This window comes from Barbus barbus, assembly GCF_936440315.1.
Source record: "Barbus barbus genome assembly, chromosome: 36".
Classification (NCBI taxonomy): domain Eukaryota; kingdom Metazoa; phylum Chordata; class Actinopteri; order Cypriniformes; family Cyprinidae; genus Barbus; species Barbus barbus.
The window spans coordinates 3,142,756-3,164,915 of NC_136714.1; the positions used below are offsets into that span (position 1 = coordinate 3,142,756).

Genomic DNA, 22,160 nt, shown 5'->3' on the forward strand with positions numbered 1-22,160 from the left:
CCTTTTTTTAATAGCTGTGTTTGAGTCCCTCAATCGTCCTCAGTGTGAAAAGATGGATCTCAAAATCACACAGTCACTGCTGGAAAGGGTTCAAATATGCAAAAGATGCTGGAAAACTGAAGATTCTGCAGAACTTGGAGGATTTTTCTGAAAAACAGCGCTCAGTTTAACTGTTCAGGACAAACAAGAGACTCATGAGCAACCATCACAAAACAAAAACAATGATCGTAGATCATCCAGGTAACCACACACAGTATTAAGAACCAAGGTTCTCAAACTTTTGAATGGGGTTATTTTAATCATTTGATCTATTTTTTTTTTATTCTGTTTTCTTTTTATTTATTATATAATAAATAATTTAAGAAAAACTTGCTTTGTGTACTGTGTTAAGCTTGTTACAGCACTTGAATATCATTGCTCTTTTGCTGATTTTGATTGCTTCCATTGTTCCAAGTCGTTTTGGATAAAAGCATCTGCTAAATGACTAAATGTAAATGTGAATAAATACCTCCTGAATATGTTCTAGAGGACGCAGTTCAGACTAGAACACTAACTGTACTTTCACTACTGAAAAATATATATATTTGTGTGTGGGACACAAGGGGACGTGCATGCTCTTCAATTTGATATTTACTCAAGCTTGTTGATGCACATGCACTAATTTATAGCGAAAGTTCATTTTCATTTCAATTACAATAATATACAGGAGGATTAATTAACTTTTCTCGTACGTCGTTGTTGTATTTCTTTATTATTCATATATAACTATGAAAGCAAAATTGAGCAATCAGCTGAAAAGAGCACAAACAATACCGCTATTCGGCATCTCGCTCATTTTCAGTTTCACAGGGAAACGAAACAACTTCAATCAGCAAGTGGTGAACACGAAAGTAATTCGGCGAAACATTTGCTCATTTTAAAACCGTACTATGATGAAGGCTCATTAATATTTAACAAACCGTCACATTGATTAATATTCATGAGCCACGCCTTTCTTTAATTCGCTAGACGACTAGCGCCCACCTACCAACGCCTGTCTTTCAGCCAATCAATTTGGAATACTGCTACGTACTTAATATTCATGAGCTTAGTCCTCGCCATAGTAGAAATCTCTTGCGGGTGCGCTTTACGAGACAGTACGTAAGTGCGCACTCTGAAGGGAAGCTGCAGTGTGCCAGCCCCCTCCTCACTCTAATGTTTATGTCAGCTGTGTCTTGTCTCTTGCGCAAACTCTGGACTTCGAGCCCGAATCCCTCAACCTTTATCTCCAACTATCTCAAGCTGCCTTATCACGCCGTATCGCTCCTCTGACCAGCCCCTTTCGGACCTTGAGCAGACCCAACTCGGTCCAGACTATTTTTCTTTTCTTTTTCCCTCCCCCTCCCCTCTAACTGTGAAACATGACATTAAATGCCAATAAAAACGAGCCTGCTGTCACTCTGGAGCGTGTGAACAGCGCGCGGACGGCTCTCTCCGATCTCTATCTGGAGCAGCTGCTGCAGAATAAACACAAGTCAGACAAGGTAAGAGGATCCACTGACCTCACGATTACAGAACAAGCCTTATTTCAGCATTTGTATTCGACAATCGGATGTTGACAGTGTGTGTCGATAGTTTTTTATCAGTGTCACAGATATAAGAGTTTCTCATGCACGTGAAGGATAAAGATGTTCCGGTGCAGACTGGTTTGAGATCAGCATTGCCGCTCAGAACAACTTTCCTCTTCGTGGCATTAGATATTTTGACGATTTTAGGTCAAATAGTTTGCAGCTTAACTACAATTAAATTCACACGAGTCGCATATAAAGGCGTTGAATAGATTATCGGATATTATTTTGGCATGACGCATCGTGACGTCATGATGGTTCTTTTAAGAGCAAGATTTGAACAAATCACACATTTATTCAGTGATTCTTTTATGAGATCTAGTCTAGAAACTATGGTTACACTTTATTTTAAGGTTCCTTGTTACAGTGTAATTATACATTATTTTATTTTAGTCATTTAGCTTTTATGCAAAACGACTTACAAATGAGGACAACAGAAGCAATCAATTGTAGCATTAAAACAACTAAAAACAGATCCAAAACTAAAGGCTAAAACTTTATAAATACTACCTATACATAAAGAAATTAAATAAAAATGACAATTTCAAAACTTAACATTTAAATGAAAAATAAAGCTAAAAACAATTCAAAATATTAAAGAACAAAAGCTTATTTACATATATTTATATACATACACATTTATTTCATTATTTCCATTTAGTTTGTTGAAGTATTCAAATACATTTAAGTACGGAGTAATATTAATTAACTACATGTAGCTACTTACTACATGGCTTGCATGTGATTATGCATAATTAATTGTTATTATAAGAGTAATTAAATTGAACATAACAAGGACACCTTAAAATAAAGTGTAACCAAAACTATGAAACTGTATGCACATTTGCTATTTATTACCCCCTTTTCTTCAATTAACTTGTGTTAGGGTTTTCTTGTGATAGTTTCTTGTGTAAATCTTTAATAAAAGTGTGTCATAAATGTATTTAAACTAGTTATAAATATTTGTAATCAAGTCATAACTATATTTCCAGTCGTAACTCGAACTACATGACAGCTGGGTGCGCATCGTTTCTCTCTGAAACGAATAAATTCATTTATATTTATTAGCATTTCATTTAATGTGGTGGGGATTTTTTCAGTCTGTGCCTGGAAAATATTATTTTACTCTAAGATAATTCTACTTTTTGCTGATGCCATACTCAAACAAGCGGCTTGTCATCTCAAAATACTAGTTTAAGCAAATAAATGATTTAAGGATTGCTCTTTTATAGCTTAGAAGACTTAATGGATGTCAGTTTATGCTTCAACTTAATCTCAGATGTTTTTTTGTTTGTTTGTTTGTTTTTTGCAGGCATAATATTAGAGTACAGCAGGGTTTAATATATGCTATTCTATAATTTAAGTAGGTATAATAGCTCAGGTGATTTGAATATCATGAGCAGTTGCAGTTTTATTTTTCAGGAGACACAACATACCAGAAAGTCACAATTTTATTATTTTCCTTCCTTGGAAAAACAATAAAGACATTGACGAGATCTCAACTAACATTCTCATAAGCTGTTAGAGATAATAATCACATCATGTTCACCTAGAAGCCTGTATTACTATAATGATAATTGAATTAGTCAAAGCAGAAATGCTTCAGATTCACTTGTTGACTCATTATTAACCCTTTTATGGGCTAATGTCATTAACTCCTTTTTCTTGTGTTACCAGCAGTACTTGGGACATTATGTTCTGACATGGTAAAGACATTTCCAGTTGTGAAGTAACAAGGTTAATGATTGTTTCCTGAGATAAACTCATTGATGAGGAGACAATAGTATTCTGTAGCAAAGATAGGATTAGGGGCAGGAGGCACTAGAGACATGTTTTGCCATAAGAAGTCAATCTTCTTGGTCAAATGTGATGTCTATTTTCCCGACGGAGACCCACTGAAAAGCATAAACAAAACAAATCACTGATTATGGATTATAGATTTTTTTTTTTCTCTCTATCTCTGCACTTCAGACAGAAATTGGCATCTGTCATTTATGTCTCTCTCTGGCTAACAAATGCTGCACCTATCCCTTTGATTTTCTTAAAATCTGCTCTAAACATATTTCTATGTTGGTACATACTCTTTCTTTAATATACTGATGTAGCCATAGCCAATAAATCTTTACATGCAATAATCACCAACAAAATGATTGATATTATAAATCGATACTAAACTCGAATGCTCCATTGTGGAAGTGCCAATGTCCTGAATATATATGCTTCCAATATCAGCCAGTTCAGACTGATCCAGTGCTAATATTGGAAAATAACTTAATGATGGTCAATATATTGTGAATTGGAATGCCTATTACACTGAGGTCATATCTAGGGATTTTCAGATTCGGGCCAGCAAGCTAACTAGCAACCTTCCAGAACAGCAACACAAAAGAAAATCATGAAGACAATCACTATCTAATTCAGATACTAAACCTACAGAATACTAAGGATTTCAAGATTGCTGACAGGGGTGCTTCACTAGTCAAACTGAAAAGCACAAGCTTTCTATAAATAGAAGCGGTCATTTTCTCTGCAGATAAAGGGGGAGTCTGGAGAACAGTTTGGAGCTGCTTGTGTATATTGTGTTATGTCTTGTCCTTTTATCTAAAGCAAACAGTGCAGGAACACTGTGTTTGCTTTAGATAAAAGGACAAGACATAACTTCCCTGTTCACACATGGCTGATTGTAAGCACAGTGATTTTAGCACATGTATGAGTAGCTGGTCTACAGTATAGAGATGGATATTTCCCATAAAAATCTGCTTATTAACAGTAAACCTTCAAAAAATAGCATTACCATCACAAAAACCATGCAAGCAAATAACATTTTAAATAATATCATAATGTTATTGTTTATAATAGTGGTACCACTTTATATAAGGTGGCCTTAACAACAATGTACTTACTGTGTTCATATTGTATTGCAAAACACATTTGCTGCTATTGAGGTGGGATACGGGTAAGGTTAGGCACATGTTTAGTGGTATGGATGGGTTAAGGGTAGGTTAAGATGTAAGGGATGGGTCAACAGTGTAATTAATTACAGATGTAATTACATGCAGGTATTGTTTAAAATACAAGTAAAATCTAAAAACATGAATGTACACTATATTTCTGTCATGACAACTCTTGGAGGGATTGGCATGGTAATGTACATGACAATGTAAATGTATTTGGTCTTGGTGGACTAGATCTGCTACGCTGCTGCTGCTGTGGCAGAACAAGTACCGAGACTTTCTACTGCCAATACATCCACAACATGCTGCTGTGAGCATGTAAGAAATACTGCTGCTGCACATATAACAGATATGAATAACCCCTATAGCATACATGAATCACCTCGTAGCAGATCTATACAGGTGGAGCTGGGGAAGGTGGAGAGTTTCTGAAACACGCTGTGAACTGTTACAACAAGCACTAGTCATATACTTGAATGTTGAGCAGAGGCTAACGATACAGGAGAGAACCAATCAGCTGTGCCATGTGATAATGATGTCATTAGGTCAGATTGAGTCAGACCGCACCATCTAGACTTTCATGCCAGAAATCTCTAGATATATATATATATATATATTTATATACAGTATATTAGGGGTGTCCTCGACTAAGGATTTTCATAGTCGAATCGGAATTGTTGAATCTTGCCGATAGTCGACTAATAGTCAAATCATATGTTTGGGGGCAAAATACATTACCAAGAGTCAAGTCAGACATACGACAGTCATAATTACTGACGTTAACACACAGGGAAAATGTGTATTGGATGCCTTGCAGATACAAAAATAATGTTTTATGTTTTGATTAAAAGATAGCATTAAACGTAATTTTTTACACAATTTGTTTTACAATCGTGCTCTCATTATAACGTTATGTATATGACAGAAGTTATTCTACATTCCTGTTTTGAGCTGCGCGCTCTGAAGATGACCTGTAGAATGAAGCATCTGATAGCAGGTTTTTAATCATTGGGATTTAACTCATAATTTATCTCAATATGCTTCATTATTTATGCAACATAACATTAATATCACGACTTATAGGGTAAAATATTTATTTAAAGCTGCCTTCTTTTCAGATTCTTATTTACAGCATTATTTTAATATAAACTTATTGGGAGAAAACCGGTAGTTTTATGTGAAATCAGACATTTCAGCACCCCCATATAGCCAAAATGGCATGACCATAACACCCTGCGAATATTCGACTGTGAGATTGGGAGTCGAATCAGGCTCCTCCTATCGAAGCATCGAATCGTCGACTATTCAGGGTCACCCCTAATATATATATACAGTATATATATGAATAAAGTCGGACATACTTATATATTCAACTTTATGTAGAGGGCTGCGTGGTAACATTTTGTGACTAAATGAAAAATCAGGCCGCTGAGATATATATCTTTATCAGAGTTTATTGAATTGTTTTTATACAATATATTTAATACAGGTTACATTTTTGTGATGCTGTAAAGAATCACACATTCAAGATGTGCTATATAGTATAATAGATAAAAATAAATAACTGTGGTAAAATCACTGTAAAGTTCACTGTTGTGGCCTATGGCATATGAAGTTCGCTGAATAAAGGCTTGGATTTGGGTCTGTTCCTCAAAATCGTATGGATTCGGAAGATTTGGATTACAGCGCACGAATAAAAATAGTTTCTATTTGTACTGTGACAGCGGTAATATGATAAAAGAAACCAAATGCCACAATATTCAGTATTACAAGGCTGTAACCATGTCAATTTACCATGTTTAATTTAAGGAATTAAACAATTAAGAGATTTAATAGAATAAATAAGAAGCAAGAACCTGAATTGACAGTAATCATTTTGAACTATTTTTAAGTGCATACTCTTATTCGCTATTGTTTATTGTCACATTCAGTTAAGAATGACATAAATCAAGTAAAGGAAAGAATATATTTTCAACTCAAAACTGCGAAATTTGATGAAAAGGTGGAGTAGTTTGCAACAATGGATATTATTGTCAGTTATTTCTAGATTTCTATGATAAAACAGTTGTTAAATATTAAATGTTTATCTTACCTCTTTCCATGTAATATTTTGCTGCCCATTTTTAACATCATTATGGAAGTTTTATATTAGCATAAGTCAAGTCGTGACGTATTGTCAAGTATGGTGACCCATACTCGAAATTGGTGCTCTGCGTTTAACCCATCCAAGTACACACACAGCAGTGAGTAGTGAACAAATGCACACACACACACACACACACACACACACCGTGAACACACACCCGGAGCAGTGGGCAGCCATGCTGCGGCGCCCAGGGAGCAGTTGGGGGTTCGGTGCCTTGCTCAAGGGCACCTCAGTCGTGGTATTGAGGGTGGAGAGAGCTCTGGACATTCACTCCCCCCACCTACAATCCCTGCCGGCCGGGGACTCGAACCCGCAACCTTTCAATTACGAGTCCGACTCTCTAACCATTAGGCCACGACTTCCCCATAGCATGTGAATAATAGATTGTATTTATATTTGTTCTGCAGAGACACATTTAAATTTTTAATCACATAGCAGTCAATCAAGATGCATGAAATGGTTTGGAAGATGACACTTTTTAAGCTCACTAGGGTTGTTTTGGCTTGTGTTGGTCAATGCTGTCTTCATAGATAAGGGATTTGCTTTGCTCCCCGGGGCATGGGACTAGACTCAACATACTGCAGGTATCAGCAAGAGTCATCAACTCTATCACACTCCTTTTGGTGAAGTGCACTGCAGTACATATCTCCTCAAAGGCCAGAGCTGTTTCTTCAGATGAAGAACAAAAAGACTATAGAGTTTCAAACTGAGGTGTTTGAACATGGATTTCAAATATTTCGAGGACTGTCTTGGTTATTGCTGCTGTTCAGTTTTTTATTACATTTTTTTGTTCAGCACTGGAAATCAGGTGACAGTTTCAACATCTTAAGCCATGCGATGACACTTCCCTGAAAACAGAGGTGGTTTTTCTTTGTCTGTTGAGTCATATGACAGTCCAGACTCAATGAAACTCAAAGTAGGAAGTGTATATAAGGAGATCACGTCGCAGACTGTTATTTCGCCCTTGGGAATGAGGATATGTTAGGGCCTTCCACATTTATAGAATTGCAAACTTTTAGGAGTGTACAAATGAAGTACTCTATTAGCATTACAGTCAACGGTCTAATATGGGATTTACTGCAGGAGGTAAACGTCAATAGCTTTAGTTATGTCAACACTGAATTCTGCATATGAATCATACAGTTTCACGTTTCACAGTGCTGATTGCACCAGACCTTAGTCAACATATTTCTCTGCATGGACACGCATTAGTAGGTTCTGTTTAGCTGACCCATGCATTGATGTTTTATCAGCCCAATCGTGGCATGTAACCTTTGCTCAGGATTTCCTATAATATGTGACTTCCCTCTGATGAAGACAGCGCTGTCAGCAGTATGAAGCGAGTTCATTGGAGGCTTTTGCTGATGGAGTATAGCCTTCTCTGAGATTTTGTATAAATCTTTTACAGAACGTATTATTTTTCTACAAAGGTTTTAAATTGATTGCGCAAAAGATTACGTGTATGGCTTCTTGGGGTCTTTGTATAATAATTTAAAATTTTTCATTATGACAAAAAATGATGTATATATATTTTTTTCTATTTATCTCAATATGTTACAATTTAAAAGTAAGTGCGCGTTGTTCTTAAGGGTGGCATTTTGTCGAATATTACATTTGCACTTCTGCCTCTGGTCTTAATGTGTCCAGACAGATGCTATATTTATACTGGATTGAATTACATGTAAACACATGTCCGTAAATATGCGTTTCAATATGATCATGCGGTATGTGTGCGTAAATGGGTTTCTTCAGAGAATCCATATGATCAGGAAGCACAAAAGCACTGATTTGATTACCTTAATGTAGTCACTTAGACCTGGGACTCCCCATTTGTCCTGTAATCTCACTTACACTAATGGACTCAGTCTTAATACCCTTTTACCTTTACTCTCACTCTCCCTTAGGCTAACTGAAATGCAGAGAATCTAACTTTGATTTGACTTTGATACAAATCATGAGTTGTACTTTTTCTTATGGAGGTTTAGTTAAAGCATCGTATGATAGTTGATTATCATATGAGTATCATATAATGTGTAATGCCAATTTTATTTGTAAATCTGATCATGTTTTTCATGATGTTAATGTCATGATGTTTATCATATCTTAGTATGTTTGTCCCTTAGCTGCATGTAGCTGATTAGAGCTGCACGATACTATTGTTTTAATTTAGCGATGTAAACAATCAAGCGTTTGAGATTTGCTATAGCTTAGGGTCTAAACCTCAGCAACCGATAACATATCCACAGCCATATCACCCTGCAGCCCGAGACAGGTTGCCCACTGAAGCTAAGCAGGGTTGAGCCTGGTCAGTACCTGGATGGGAGACCTCCTGGGAAAACTAGGTTGCTGTTGGAAGAGGTGTTAGTGAGGCCAGCAGGGTGCTCACCCTGTGGTCTGTGTGGGTCCTAACACCCCAGTATAGTGACAGGGACACTATACTGTAAAAAGCACCGTCTTTCGGATGAGACGTTAAACCGAGGTCCTGACTCTCTGTGGTCGATAAAAATCCCATGGCACTTCTCGTAAAGAGTAGGGGTGTAACCCTGGTGTCCTGGCCAAATTCCCTCCACTGGCCCTTATCTATCATGGTCTCCTAGTAATCCCCATCCATTTGATTGGCTCTATCACACTCTCCTCTCCACCTGTAGCTGGTGTGTGGTGAGCGCACTGGTGCTGTTGTACTGTGGCTGCTGTCGCATCATCCAAGTGGATGCTGCACACTGGTGGTGGTTGAGGAGAGACCCCCACATGATTGTAAAGCGCTTTGGGTGTACGGCAATACACAATAAATGCGCTATATAAATGCATCATTCATTCATTCATTCATTGAGGCCTCTATTTCTTCAGGTGCCCCTCCAGATGTGCATTAGATCAGCCACGTGTTGATTCTGATTTTAGCACATCAAAAGGGATGTAGTGCAGTCACAACGGAGCATTTCGGTGTTATTTAGTTCAGTATAACTTAACATCATCAAGTGTGTGCGATTCTATCCGCAACAACTTTGAGGAAATATGAAAGAACTGTGTCGAATTTGCATGCTCTAATATTATCACAGACTAACGGCTTTCGTTTGTTAAGCAGTTTACAGACCAAACTTGTTTGAGGGATTTCAAAGAATGTTTTTCACTTCTGTTTTACACGAAACCTTGTGTGTCAAGTTAAAACAGTGAAATGATTCATGGCTCAAGACAAGCATCCTTTGTCTCATTCTTTGCTTTCAAAAACAACCGCTTTCAAAATACATTTGATATTGCTTATGGTTTTGACATTTGCAGTTTGGTCATATGAGTCTAATCTTCTGTTTCTAATACGATCCATGGTGCAATGGAAAGGGCCAGTTATTATACATGTTGTTGAACTGCCAAAGTATAAAATCATGCTGTAATGTTTCCTAAATATTAAATGAGGAATAGCTATGGGGTAAAGTGTGCCAGTGGCTAAACTAATAGCGATAGTAAGCTTTGCATCCAAAAGCACTGTTGAAAATTGTTTCACTAAATTCAAATTATTATAAACTTTGTCTGGCTAGTTTACAAAATTCATTCATTGTGCAGTAAAAATTTGCATTGGAATGGAACTGCATTTTTTTTTTTTCTTATTTAGTTTTATTGTTTTGTTTATTGCTCAATGAAGACACTCAGTGAGGAAAAGATCTGTCGCTAATTCCGTTTCATCACGACTTTAAGCATTTTTATTGTGCTTTTCCTTTTTTAGAGGACAACTTGACAGATCCAATCAACATTCATTCACCTTCATGTTGTTCTAAACCGTATAGGAACGTGTTTTGTGGCACAGCTTGTCCTGATTGTCCAATATGAATACGTCATGAATTTCACAATGAAGGAAAAAATCATACTTCATCATCGTATCTAGCTGACACCAGATTTTGCTGATCAACCCATCATGTTAGTCACCGCGTCATAAAACTCAACTCAAAGCTGAGGTATAAAGTCCTGATCATGTAATAGTAGTAATGTGGTGTAAACTTTGTCCTGAGACTCATGCATTTGCTGAACATCAAAACGTGTATGTAAGAACTTTCTGTGAAGGTCACTGCTTGGAGGAAGACGTGGGACTTTTGTGTGTGTGTGTCTTCTTAGTATTATTGAAATGACAGGCTGCTGCTCTCTAGGCCCACTGCTGTGTCTGTAAAAGCAGATTATTGACAACCCGAGCATCTCTGTCATATTTTGCTCATAAATAATGCTTGAGGTTACCAGATTTACCCTAGGCCTGAACAATAATTATAGCATAACAGTAGTTGTACTGCAACCAACAAGATATGTTGTCTCACTCTGTGGACTCTGTGGGAAAACATAAATTCAACATGTATCCAAAAAAATTATAATTAATAAGTAAATAAATATGAGTTAAAAGTGCTGTCTTACATCCATTATTGTATTTAGCAGTGTAGTAGTTTAGTAGTTTGTAATAACGTCAGCTGCAAAAACAACTGTCCAAGTGTATGTATTGCAGATTTTTCACTGCGTGTTTTTAGTAAATCCAGACAGTATTATTTAGATTTTTTTTTATGCCAAAAGAAGGTTTTTGTTGGTGCTAAATCTGGCCCTATATGTATGAACATTAATTAAACAAACATTAATAAAGAATTAAGCCACGTTTATACATTTCAGACTGAAGTTCAATTTTTAAATCACTAATAAAAAAAAACTATTTCTGTAACAGATCAGATTCATAAGAACTTATGTATTGGACCACTCAGTGTAACATATTATTAAACAGAGCAGCATAAAACGTACCATTGCTACTTTCTAGGACGTGTGTTTAGTCATGTCAGTTGAAATCAAGCCCCCTCATCAGACAACATAACCATGCCAACCAGTTCCCAGCATTGTAGGATTTAATGAAGTGTTAAGATGTAACCGATTAATGGTTAACCCAGGACAGATGTCCACATTGACTCTTTCATTCTAATCCTTCATCACACCATTTTATTTTACACCTACAAAAAAAAAAGTTTTTAGTTTACAAATTATATATGATTCCTCCCTAATATCTTGTCTAAGATATATGGGTTCAGCTAATAGAAAACTAATTATTGGGATTCTTGTAATACAGATCTTAATGTGCTCCATGATTGCATTTCCAGACCGCCATGCAGACTTACGACTGCAAAGAACAGGAAGTTTTCTCCAACGGCAGCGCTGGCCATATAAACGGAAAAGACGCAAGCAGGATGCGAGAAGTGGCCTTCGAGAAGAACTCTTCTGAGCCACTGGTATAAACTTTTTATTTCATTTATGCATTTCACTTTTTTAACATACAAAGAAGAATACAATTAAACTCACTGGAGTCATTAAATTATTTGAACATAACGATTCACCCAAACATTTAAAAGTATGTCTAATTTACTTGTGTCATTCAAAAGGAGTATTAAGACGTCTTGTCTAAATTTGTGTTTTGTGCCTGTTCAGGGTGTAACTCTTAAGATGAATGAAAGGCAAAGGTGTACAGTAGCGAGAATATTGCATGGAGGGATGATACACAGACAAGGTACAGCTGATTTATGGTTTGGTTGTGAGTTTCCATACAGCTCAATGAATAATTGCTAATGACAAACCTTTTATTTATTTTTCATTTTTTAACAGGTTCTTTACATGAAGGTGATGAAATCGCAGAGATTAATGGGAAAAGTGTTGCTAATCAAAGTGTAGACCAGCTACAGAAGATTCTGGTGAGTTGTGTTCTCATTTGTGGAGAATAGTACTTTTAAAAAGAGCACTTATTATGAATAAAATATTTTGTAAAAGAATATACTTAAGTGTGAACTGGATTTAATATTTTTGGATATTTAATTGTATCTTATTTAACAATAAATGATATGTATAATACTATAAATGTATCTTAAATGCAATTAGTTTAGTGTAAGACAGCATTCATGCATTGAAAAGCATTCAATAATTGGCTAAAATATACCTTAATGTCATGTTTAAATATATAGCATGACAAAATTCTACATACACTGTTTTAATGTTAAACGCATTGTATAATGTATAAAACATTGTGTTATCATACATGATAGTACACAAAAAAGAACTGCCTGGGTCATATTTCATCCTAAAATCTAAAGAAAAAAAAGAAATTATATTTAACATGTTGTTTTGTTAATGCAAAGTATGAATGAAGTATACATGATGATAGCATTTGTGTACGACTGACAGGAGGATTTTCATGACTGCATTAGATTATTGAGATTGACATATACTGTATTTGTGTTATGCTAATTAGAATTTGGCATGAAGATAAAGTTCAAGTTTCTGTTGTGTAACTACTTTATTAAAAGATGAACTTTAAATTCTGGGTAGCTTGATGTTTGATTAGCTATAGTTTCAAAGCACTGGCACAGTTTTTAAGAACAATTAACACTCCAAGATGTTTCTGTGGTTGTGTTACTTTTGATTTATTGTTGTTGGATGCTGTTCAACATTACAGAAAGACACAAATGGTGTCGTCACATTGAAAATCATCCCCAATCAGCAAAGTCGCCCCATGGCATGCGAGGTGAGTAATAAAAAAATATAAAAATGCAAAACCAGTGTCACATCTTACCAGTTTCTTGCTTTTATTTTTATTGATCACGGTCTACTCAACTCGCGGTTTCCTTTGATCAGTAAATACACACTTAAATGTGATTTTATCACTTCTTTCTTTGTCTGTCTATCCTGTATTCTTGGTTAAATTAAGGTTTGGTGTTTATCATGGGAATGGGAAACTGATTGAAAGACACAGGTGACTATTTAAAGCATCAATAGAAGATAACTACACTTCCTTTTCTCATTAGATGAAATAACTACAAACTTCCTTCTGCCATCTGCTGGTCACACAGCATCAAACTGAACTGCAGTTGATTAAAATGTATTAGACATTTTTTGATGTTGTGTAGAGCGATGGCAGTCCTCATTCACCATATACAAATAACCATTGTGCTGCTGTGAAGTTCAAACTTGTAGGTCCATCTAGAGCTTTTCTTATCATTTTTAGCCTGTAACTAGTTCTAGCTGTAGATTTTGTCACTAATCTATCTATCTAACATTCTATTATTTAAAATAATATTTTACCCTACAATGAATGTATCGCATGAGGGGATTTTTTATTTATATATATATATTTTTTTTTTGAAGATGCTAGTTACAGCTTCTACAGTAAGTAGAAAGATGTTCCTGGGTCAGCATCTTTTGTTGACCATGGAGAGACCAATCCCTATGAAATCAGTTGTTGGCTGATAAGTCATCTTTATGAAGTGCATACTATGGTTTTATGAGCGAGTAATGTGTTTCAAATAATGTTTTTGCAGACGTATATGAGAGCACAGTTCGACTATGACCCTGTCAAAGATGATCTTATCCCGTGCAAAGAAGCCGGCCTGAAATTCCAAACGGGTGACATTATTCAAATTATCAATAAGAAGGATCCAAACTGGTGGCAAGGGAAGGTGGACAACTCCACCACAGACTTCGCAGGACTCCTCCCTTCTCCAGAACTTCAGGAATGGTACGGTCTGACATGCATTCATCTTTTTTCTATATTTTATGACAGATTGACTTTGTTTGAAATAACAGGGAGATAGGTAATGTACATGTATGTTCTCCCTGTCTTTCACAAGTTAAACATTTCTCTTTTTTTTCAGGCGAGTAGCAAGCAAAAGCAAAGCAACACGGGAAGCCAGTCAGTCCTGCAGTCCTTTTGGCAAAAAGAAGAAATGCAAAGACAAATACCTTGCCAAACACAGCTCAAGTAAGTACCTCTTTAGCATTTCTAGGGCCTGTTTCATATCACATGCAGTGCATATTTATTTTGAGAAAGTCCTCTAATAACAATCTTTTGTTATTATGTATACATACATACATATACTTTAGATTTCCATGTAGATTAATTACTTTTTGGATGTAAAAGTGACACTTCTACCAATGAAAATTACATTTCACAAAGAGTTGTAATAATTCTCAAACGCCACCTCCCAATAACCAGTTTATGGCAGTAATAATAAAAAAACAACAACTAAAAAAACACTCAATGTAGTAACCCAGAAATCACTTTATTTTCTGTATGAAGCCCAAACGGTTTCTGTGTTAAAGTGCAACATGTGTCTCCTGTTGTAGAAGCAGGCCTTAGACAGGTGCTCTTGTCATGCATCAACTAAAGATTTTTTGTTTCTTTCTTAGTCTTTGACCAGCTTGATGTGATATCCTATGAGGAGGTGGTGAGACTGCCTGCATTCAACAGAAAAACTCTGGTTCTCATTGGTAAGCATCATCATAGCTATCTTAGACACAGCTTTTTCAGAAATGGAGGACTGATAAGAGTGCAGATCATCATGGACATCACAGACTGTGATGATACGTTTCTAAAGTTATTGACACTGTAAATCCAGCCAAAGTTTTGGTCACGCTTTAGTTTGGTGACCAATTCTCACTATAATTATTAATTACAACTTTTGCCTCAATAAACTCCGGATTTGCTGCCTATTAATAGTAAATAAGGTAGTTGTTAAGTTTAGGTATGGGGTAGGACTAAGGGATCTAAAATATGATCATGCAGAATAAGACATTAATATGTGCTTTATAAGTACCAATAAACAGCCAGTATGCTAGTAATATGCATGCTAATAAGCAACTAGTTAATAATAAGAATATTATTGCTTCTGAATACATTGTAAAGATATGCCAGATGATCTTAATGTGCAGTTAATGTGAAGTTCACAGGCTAAAATGTGTTATTTGCTCTTTTGCTGTTGTTTAAAGGTGCACCTGGAGTTGGAAGGAGCCATATTAAACATTCACTGCTGAGTAAATATCCTGAGAAGTTTGCTTACCCAGCACCACGTATGCCTTCTCTTATTCATTTCTTAACTATGAACGCATTCACCTGTTTGTGAGAGTGTGAACTTTTAAACAGAGCCAAACTTAAACCATGTATACATTTGCCCAAATATTAAAATGTGTTAACACTTTAGAATAGGGAACACTTATTCACTATTAACTACGACTTTTCCCTCAATAAGTTCCTCATTTGCTGCTTATTAATAGTTAGTAAGGTAGTGGTTAAGTTTAGGTATTGAATAGGATTAGGGATGTAGAATAAGGCATTAATATGTGCTTAATTACTACTAATAAATGGCTAATATTCTAATAAACTAGTTAAGAGACCCTAAAATAAAGTGTTACCTAAAATTCACATCATTCCATACCTGTTTGGCATTAATGATGTCATGTTGACACGTCTATTGCAAACTGTATTTTATGCACTGTAAAGGCCCAGATGCACTTTTACAAAAACAATCATCTCTAAGAAAATTTAAGTTTGTTTAGAGTTTGTTATAGTTTACAATATATTTCCAGAGTGAATTTTTATTTATTTAATTTTTTTGAAAATGCTGGCTGTTAAACATCTCTGAACTACCACTAATTTACATAATCATCTAAACACCACATCCAGCAGTGCAGACGGTGTTTGCAAACAGTAGCTACAGTAGAAACCATTTCTCTGCTATTTCAAACATTTTTTTTTTACCACTGAGTGAAAACCTTAGGAAAAAATCAGTGTGAGGATTTTTGGGGCTTTAAAGGGTTTGTTTTGTTTTTTTCCTTCCACTCCATTGATTTTCCATTGTTTTTCTGTATAAACATGTTCTAGACTAACTTATTTTAGTTCAACTTTTAAGAAACTAACTAGCTAACTAACTAGCTTTTTATTGCAATTTTTAAATTCTTTAAAAAAAAAAAAACAAGACAGTTTTTAAATGATTTTCGCTTCAAAATTATTTTCAAAATTTCTTTATATCGAGTTTTATTTTTCATTTTTTAGTTTTCCACTTAGATTACATTATCATCCTTAAAACAAGATACAGGTACTTGTTAAACAAAGCCGCTGTTAACGGGGCGAACGAGACGCGAGATCCATTTGCAAGCTTTATTCCAAGACGTGGTCAAAACACAAGCAGGGTCAAACATCAGCAAACAGGTATAACACAGGCCTGACAGAGTAATCCTAGGGCAAGCGTGGGTCTCTGAGCGGCGAACAATATCCAGAGGGCTTGAGAAGAGGGGTAGTCCAATACCATGAGCAAAAACCCAAATGAGATATGAACGGGCAAAGGGTTAATCCAGGAAACACAGGCAAGAATCAAAACACGAAAAAACAGGCAAGACAAGACTATGACAACTAAGTGGGCTCCGTAGAGTAGCTATCGCTAGGAGAGTGATATACGCGATACAAGGGGTCTCCAACCCTGCTCCTGGAGAGCTACCATCCTGAAGATTTCAGCTCCAACCCCAATCAGACACACCTGAACCAGCTAATCAGGGTGTTCAGAGCTACCTGATAATTACAGACAGGTGTGTTGCAGCAGGATTGGAACTGAAGTCTGCAGGAAGGTAGCTCTCCAGGAGCAGGGTTGGAGATCCCTGCGCTATACAATACTCAGAAATTTGATTGAGGAAGTCCATGGCTTTTAAGTAAGGCGTGTGATGGTAATCAGCTGTGTGAGTGTCCTCAGTGCAACGGATGATGGGAATTGTAGTCCGGCAGTGACGTGCAACGGTTAGTGTAGTGCAAGAGTCAATGTGGTGAGCGAGTGACCTCTGGTGGTGAGTGAACGGAAGTTCATAGGCCGGATTCGTGACTATAAGTTATATCTTTTAGAGATAATTATTTTTAGATATTATCATTTTTAGAGCTTCATTTAAAATATATTCTCTGAAAACAAGTGTTGCAAAAATCTTATTTTGAGAATATTTATTAAAAGACAAGACAAATAATGAAAAAAATAATTAATCATAAAAACATACAATTTTTCTTTGTAGACACCACTAGACCCCCGAAGAAGGATGAGGAGAATGGCAAAGAATATTACTTTATTTCCAATGATGAAATGACCAAATGTATCATCGGGAATGAGCTACTTGAATACGGCAGTTACCAGGGACACATGTTCGGGACTAAGCTCGAAACTGTCCACAAGATTCACGAGCAAGGGAAAATCGCTGTGCTGGATGTGGAACCGCAGGTAATGACACACTGTCAATCTAATTAACATAGAATTTGATCCCTAGCATTGTGGAGATACATTTTGCGATTTGAATGAGCCTTACAGTGTCACTAATTCTAGTAAAAATAATTTCCAGATGCTGAAAGTGCTCAGAACGGCAGAGTTGGCTCCTCTCGTGATGTTCATTGCTCCTACAAACACTGGCAATCAGGTTAGAAACTGGTTTATTCCAACTGATTTTGAATAAATTAGAAACTTTAAGCCCCAGATGTTCATTCCTACTCATGCTTATGACCTGAAGGTTACAATCTTTCATTTTTACACTCAAGTTTCCATTCTACTTTTCAGTCAGAGGCGGTGCAGAACATCCAGAAAGAATCCGACAGCATCCTCGGTGCATACCGCCACTTCTTTGACAAAATGCTTGTCAACAACGATGTAGATGAGAGTGTGAAGGGTGTTGAGGAGGCCATCGAGAGAGCCTCCTCAACCCCGCAGTGGGTACCGATCTCCTGGGTGTACTAAAACCCCAATCCCTTTCTCCAGTCGACCCTCCAAAAATCCCACTCACACGGTGCCCTGCCTAATACAGTCGTTATCAAGACAGTTTGCACATGAATAAGTGTTTTATAGAATGTTTGGCAAAAAAAAGCAATAAGTTTGTTCTTTTTGTTTAATATGTGAATGATTTTCAATTGACAGAGCGCTATAGCATTAAGCGATGACATTGTTAGCGATGCAAAAAGGACCTCAACTGTGATTCAAAACACCACTCGGTTCATTAAGGTCTGTTGGTTTTTGATCTTCCCTGAAGTTTCAGTGCGTGTTTTTTTCTAACATCTGCCATGGTGTTCTTCTTAAAGATAATTAAAACACAGGGAAATTGTATCAGTCGATATTTATAAAAGCAGGTTTGTCGTGTCCTGAAATATTCCTCATAATTATATATGGATTTACCTCAAGTCGTAATGTAAGGCACTTTTAAAAGAACTGAATAAACCTCTCCCTACACTCCAACTGTGACTCTCTGTGTTAAAGTGTGGAAAACTGCGACTAGCTACACCATCTTTTTCACGTTTTAGCACTGCTGTCTGTGCTGAGCGTTTTAGCAGTTTCAGCTCTTTCATGGATGTTGGTTTTGTGAAGTTCTCTGTGCTTGGTTTTTATGGAAACAAGGTCTGTTGTACTTGAAACACAAATGCACCGATTGCAATTTTAAGAACTATAATTGAGAGCATATACAAACAAAAATCTATGCAAATTCAATTTACATAAAATAAATGATTAAACATTACAATTCCCCAAATCTGGACTAAGTTACAGATTTTAAACCACTCTCAAAATAAAGTGCTCTGTGACTGGAAAGAGGAAGAAATGGCTAACGTAAAATGAGTTGCTGTAAGTAACAAAACAGATGTCATTTCCCACTATGTTTATAAATGGACATTTTTCCCCCCCTAACCTTATTAAATGTGTCATCTTTCACATCAAATTCTGACTTTGCTTCAATTAATTCAGTTAGCATAAAAAGAAACGGTAGAGTTGTTACTATTCAAATGAAATTAGTATTAACAAACTCCATCTTTCCACTGCTGAGGTGGCATTAGATGCTTTTACACAGACTGTTTAGTGAAGCTGAGGTGCCATAAATGCATTTACACTGCAAAATTTCAAATGCATAAATTTATAAGATTAATGTTTTTTTTGTTTTGTTTTTTAAACATACAAATAACACACACAACAGTTCTGCTGTGGTTTGATCGGAACGGTTTTCGTCAGCGAAATTGAGCAAAAACAGTCAATATTTTGTCTAAAAGTCACTTAATTTTTACTTATTTAAATACTATTGTAAAAAATCAGTGTCACGTTGCAATCGTGTTGATATTGATAATCGGGGAAACATAATGGCCGTATAATGTTGCATATCTAAATCATATATTGAAAATATCTTTTTTTCTTCTACCGCAGTATGCATTTCTGTGAAAATGTATCATGAAAACAGGTTCACACAGATGATACACGTTTATGTCTGGCCTGCGGTGCCTCAATACATTTCTCCTGATAATTTGCACACTGATTTTTGTTGGCAATGCTAGAATGTTCATTTAACATTCAAAAAAACTTGGGAACTTGCTTCATGTGAAGTCAGATGTATTATACTAATAATGTTTCTGTCCCGAATTGTGAGAGACAGGTTCACACGTACATTTGAATGTCCTTTAAACAGTTCAAGATCATGGTGAACTTCATCTTTATCGATTTCACCGGGTTGGACTAAAATACACGGCTATAGTATGAAAGTGGTAGACAAATATTATGCTAAATATTCATACACAATAAGCAAATTGCCCAAAACAGACCTTTGCACCTTACATTCAGATGGATTGGGGCAATCTAACTACACTGCCCAATTTAAATTTCCTCATTTTTGTTTTGTAGACACTATAGTTCTTTTTCTTTTTGTGAATTATTATAATCATAAATTCATGCATTTTATATTTCCATGTAAGTGTTAGCATGTTGATAAATTCATTATCTTTGTAAAATATGATATATCTTTCAGTAAAAGTTTAATAAGAATGGCTATGCATTCAATAGAGCAGGAATATTAATTAGAGTATGTTTACTGACCACTATATGGCAGTATAGGATTGTGTTTAAGATAATAGAATAATTACATATTATATTCGCATACTAGCTCGTTACTATACATTTGCATACATTACTCTTAGTATTCTGCCTTATAAAGATATAGTAAAAATTGTAAGTCTATCTATATCTGTCTAATTATCTTTATGTTTATTTCTGAAGCACTTCCGAAGTACTTTTTCTTACCTTTGCGGTGTAATTTGAGCCAATGCTTATTCAAAAGTAGCTATGTATTCTGGCTTTTTTATTATATATATATATATATCTATCTTTTTTTTTTCAACATTTAAATGATAAATATATACAATATTTAACTAGAAACCAGGAGGGATTTTAAAGAAATATACTGCATTTGTCAAACTACTTTTCAAATTTCTTTCTTTTTTTTTTTTTTTTGAGATTCATATAATAAAAATGGCAAAAATTGTAATTGAATATGACAAGACATTTTCAGTAGATTAGTCATATAATCAGGGATATTTCCATACCCTTAATTTTAAACTCTCATCCTCTCCCTTTTTAATTTTTTTTTTTATTTACTTAATTCTAAGTTCTTGGATTTTTTTCATAAGCATTATTATTTTTATTTTTATTTTTTTCATTATTTCATAGAGTATCTAACCATCATAATAGATAATGCATTGAGTCATTGAGTATCTCTGGTGACCTCTTGTGGGGAAAAAAATATCTCTATGGAACTCCACAGAGTAAAAAAACTAAGGTGAAAAATGTTTTAACACTGCATTATTAGTTTCACTTAAAAATAATGTTAAATTTATGGACGTTCCCAGAAGTCCTTGCTTCACACATTACATATTATTATCTAGTTCTAGTACTTTTATTTATAAAGCACAGTCACAGGACAGACCAAAGTGCTGTTCAAAGTCGCAGTCAAAACAGGAAATAGCATACAAAAATGCGAGCATCAGCATCTTTTGAAAGCTAAAGAAAACAGGTGTTTTTACAGAAGAGATTTTAAAACAGATAAGGAAGGAGCAACTGAATAGGAGCAGCAAACTGAGTTGTGCTGGTTCCAAATCCACCGAAAAGGCTCCATCTGTGCAGGGAACCATAAGTAGGTTTTGGTTACCAGATCTTAAGTCTCTGGAAGGGCTGAAGGGATACAGATAAGTAACTCTAGGCACGGTATACATTTATACACAAATAGAAGCCTTTTAAAATGAACTGGAAGCCAATGAAGAGCTTGCAAAAAGGGAATGGCATGATCACACTTGTGACCTTTCTTAAGAAAATTGGCTGCAGCATTTTGAACCTCACTCATGTCATGAATACAGAGCATAGACTATGAGTTTCTACATATTTCCTTCTACGGCTCTAAAGCACCCGGCATAAAGGCCTGAAGGACGCCTGTGTTCTGTCACATCCAAACCACCCTGATCTGTAGATTCATGACGCTTCTCTTAAATGTATACAGACTAGGGGCCAGAATTACTAAACCGGGCAAATCAGGTAAGACTGCAATTCCATAAAAGTGCCAATGGGAGTGGAAATTGTTATTTGTTAAATAAGAACTTGTTTTTAATTAACTTACCTGGTTAAATAAAGGTATATATATATAATATAATATGCAGAGGCGGACAGTTTTTTACTCTGCTTTAAAAGTACTTTTCAAGTGTCTGTACTTTATTAGGGTGTTTTTCTTTAGAAAACTTTACTTCACAACATTTTAAAGCATAATATTGTACTTTTTACTGCTCTACGTTTCATATTAAATATAATTTAATACTTAATTACATTAGAAATCTATTACTTTTTTACTTTTACTCAAGTTTAC

The 22,160-nt window shown here is 35.6% G+C and overlaps 1 protein-coding gene across 2 annotated transcripts; it reads left to right on the forward strand.

Annotated features, from left to right (window-relative positions):
• Window positions 1-1,132: 1,132 nt before the first annotated feature.
• LOC306856415 (55 kDa erythrocyte membrane protein-like) lies at window positions 1,133-19,205 on the forward strand. Of its 2 annotated transcripts, none has more exons than XM_079395695.1 (12): window positions 1,133-1,523; window positions 11,819-11,947; window positions 12,144-12,222; window positions 12,318-12,403; window positions 13,162-13,230; window positions 14,024-14,220; window positions 14,357-14,463; window positions 14,892-14,972; window positions 15,471-15,551; window positions 17,532-17,734; window positions 17,853-17,927; window positions 18,065-19,205. In XM_079395695.1, exons 1-12 carry the CDS (start codon window positions 1,401-1,403, stop codon window positions 18,239-18,241), a joined length of 1,407 nt encoding a protein of 468 aa, XP_079251821.1. In that variant the 5' UTR covers window positions 1,133-1,400; the 3' UTR covers window positions 18,242-19,205. The 2 variants fall into 2 exon arrangements, with proteins under 2 accessions (XP_079251821.1, XP_079251822.1); XM_079395696.1 differs by having other exon boundaries at window positions 1,136-1,523; window positions 15,471-15,515.
• Window positions 19,206-22,160: the final 2,955 nt, after the last annotated feature.

Bases quoted from the DNA above. Each gene is read 5' to 3' on its own strand.
- LOC306856415 (XM_079395695.1), top strand. From the start codon at position 1,401: ATGACATTAAATGCCAATAAAAACGAGCCTGCTGTCACTCTGGAGCGT. The intron at 17,735-17,852 runs GTAATGACACAC...AATAATTTCCAG, and splicing joins TGCTGGATGTGGAACCGCAG to ATGCTGAAAGTGCTCAGAAC. The intron at 17,928-18,064 runs GTTAGAAACTGG...TCTACTTTTCAG, and splicing joins CTACAAACACTGGCAATCAG to TCAGAGGCGGTGCAGAACAT.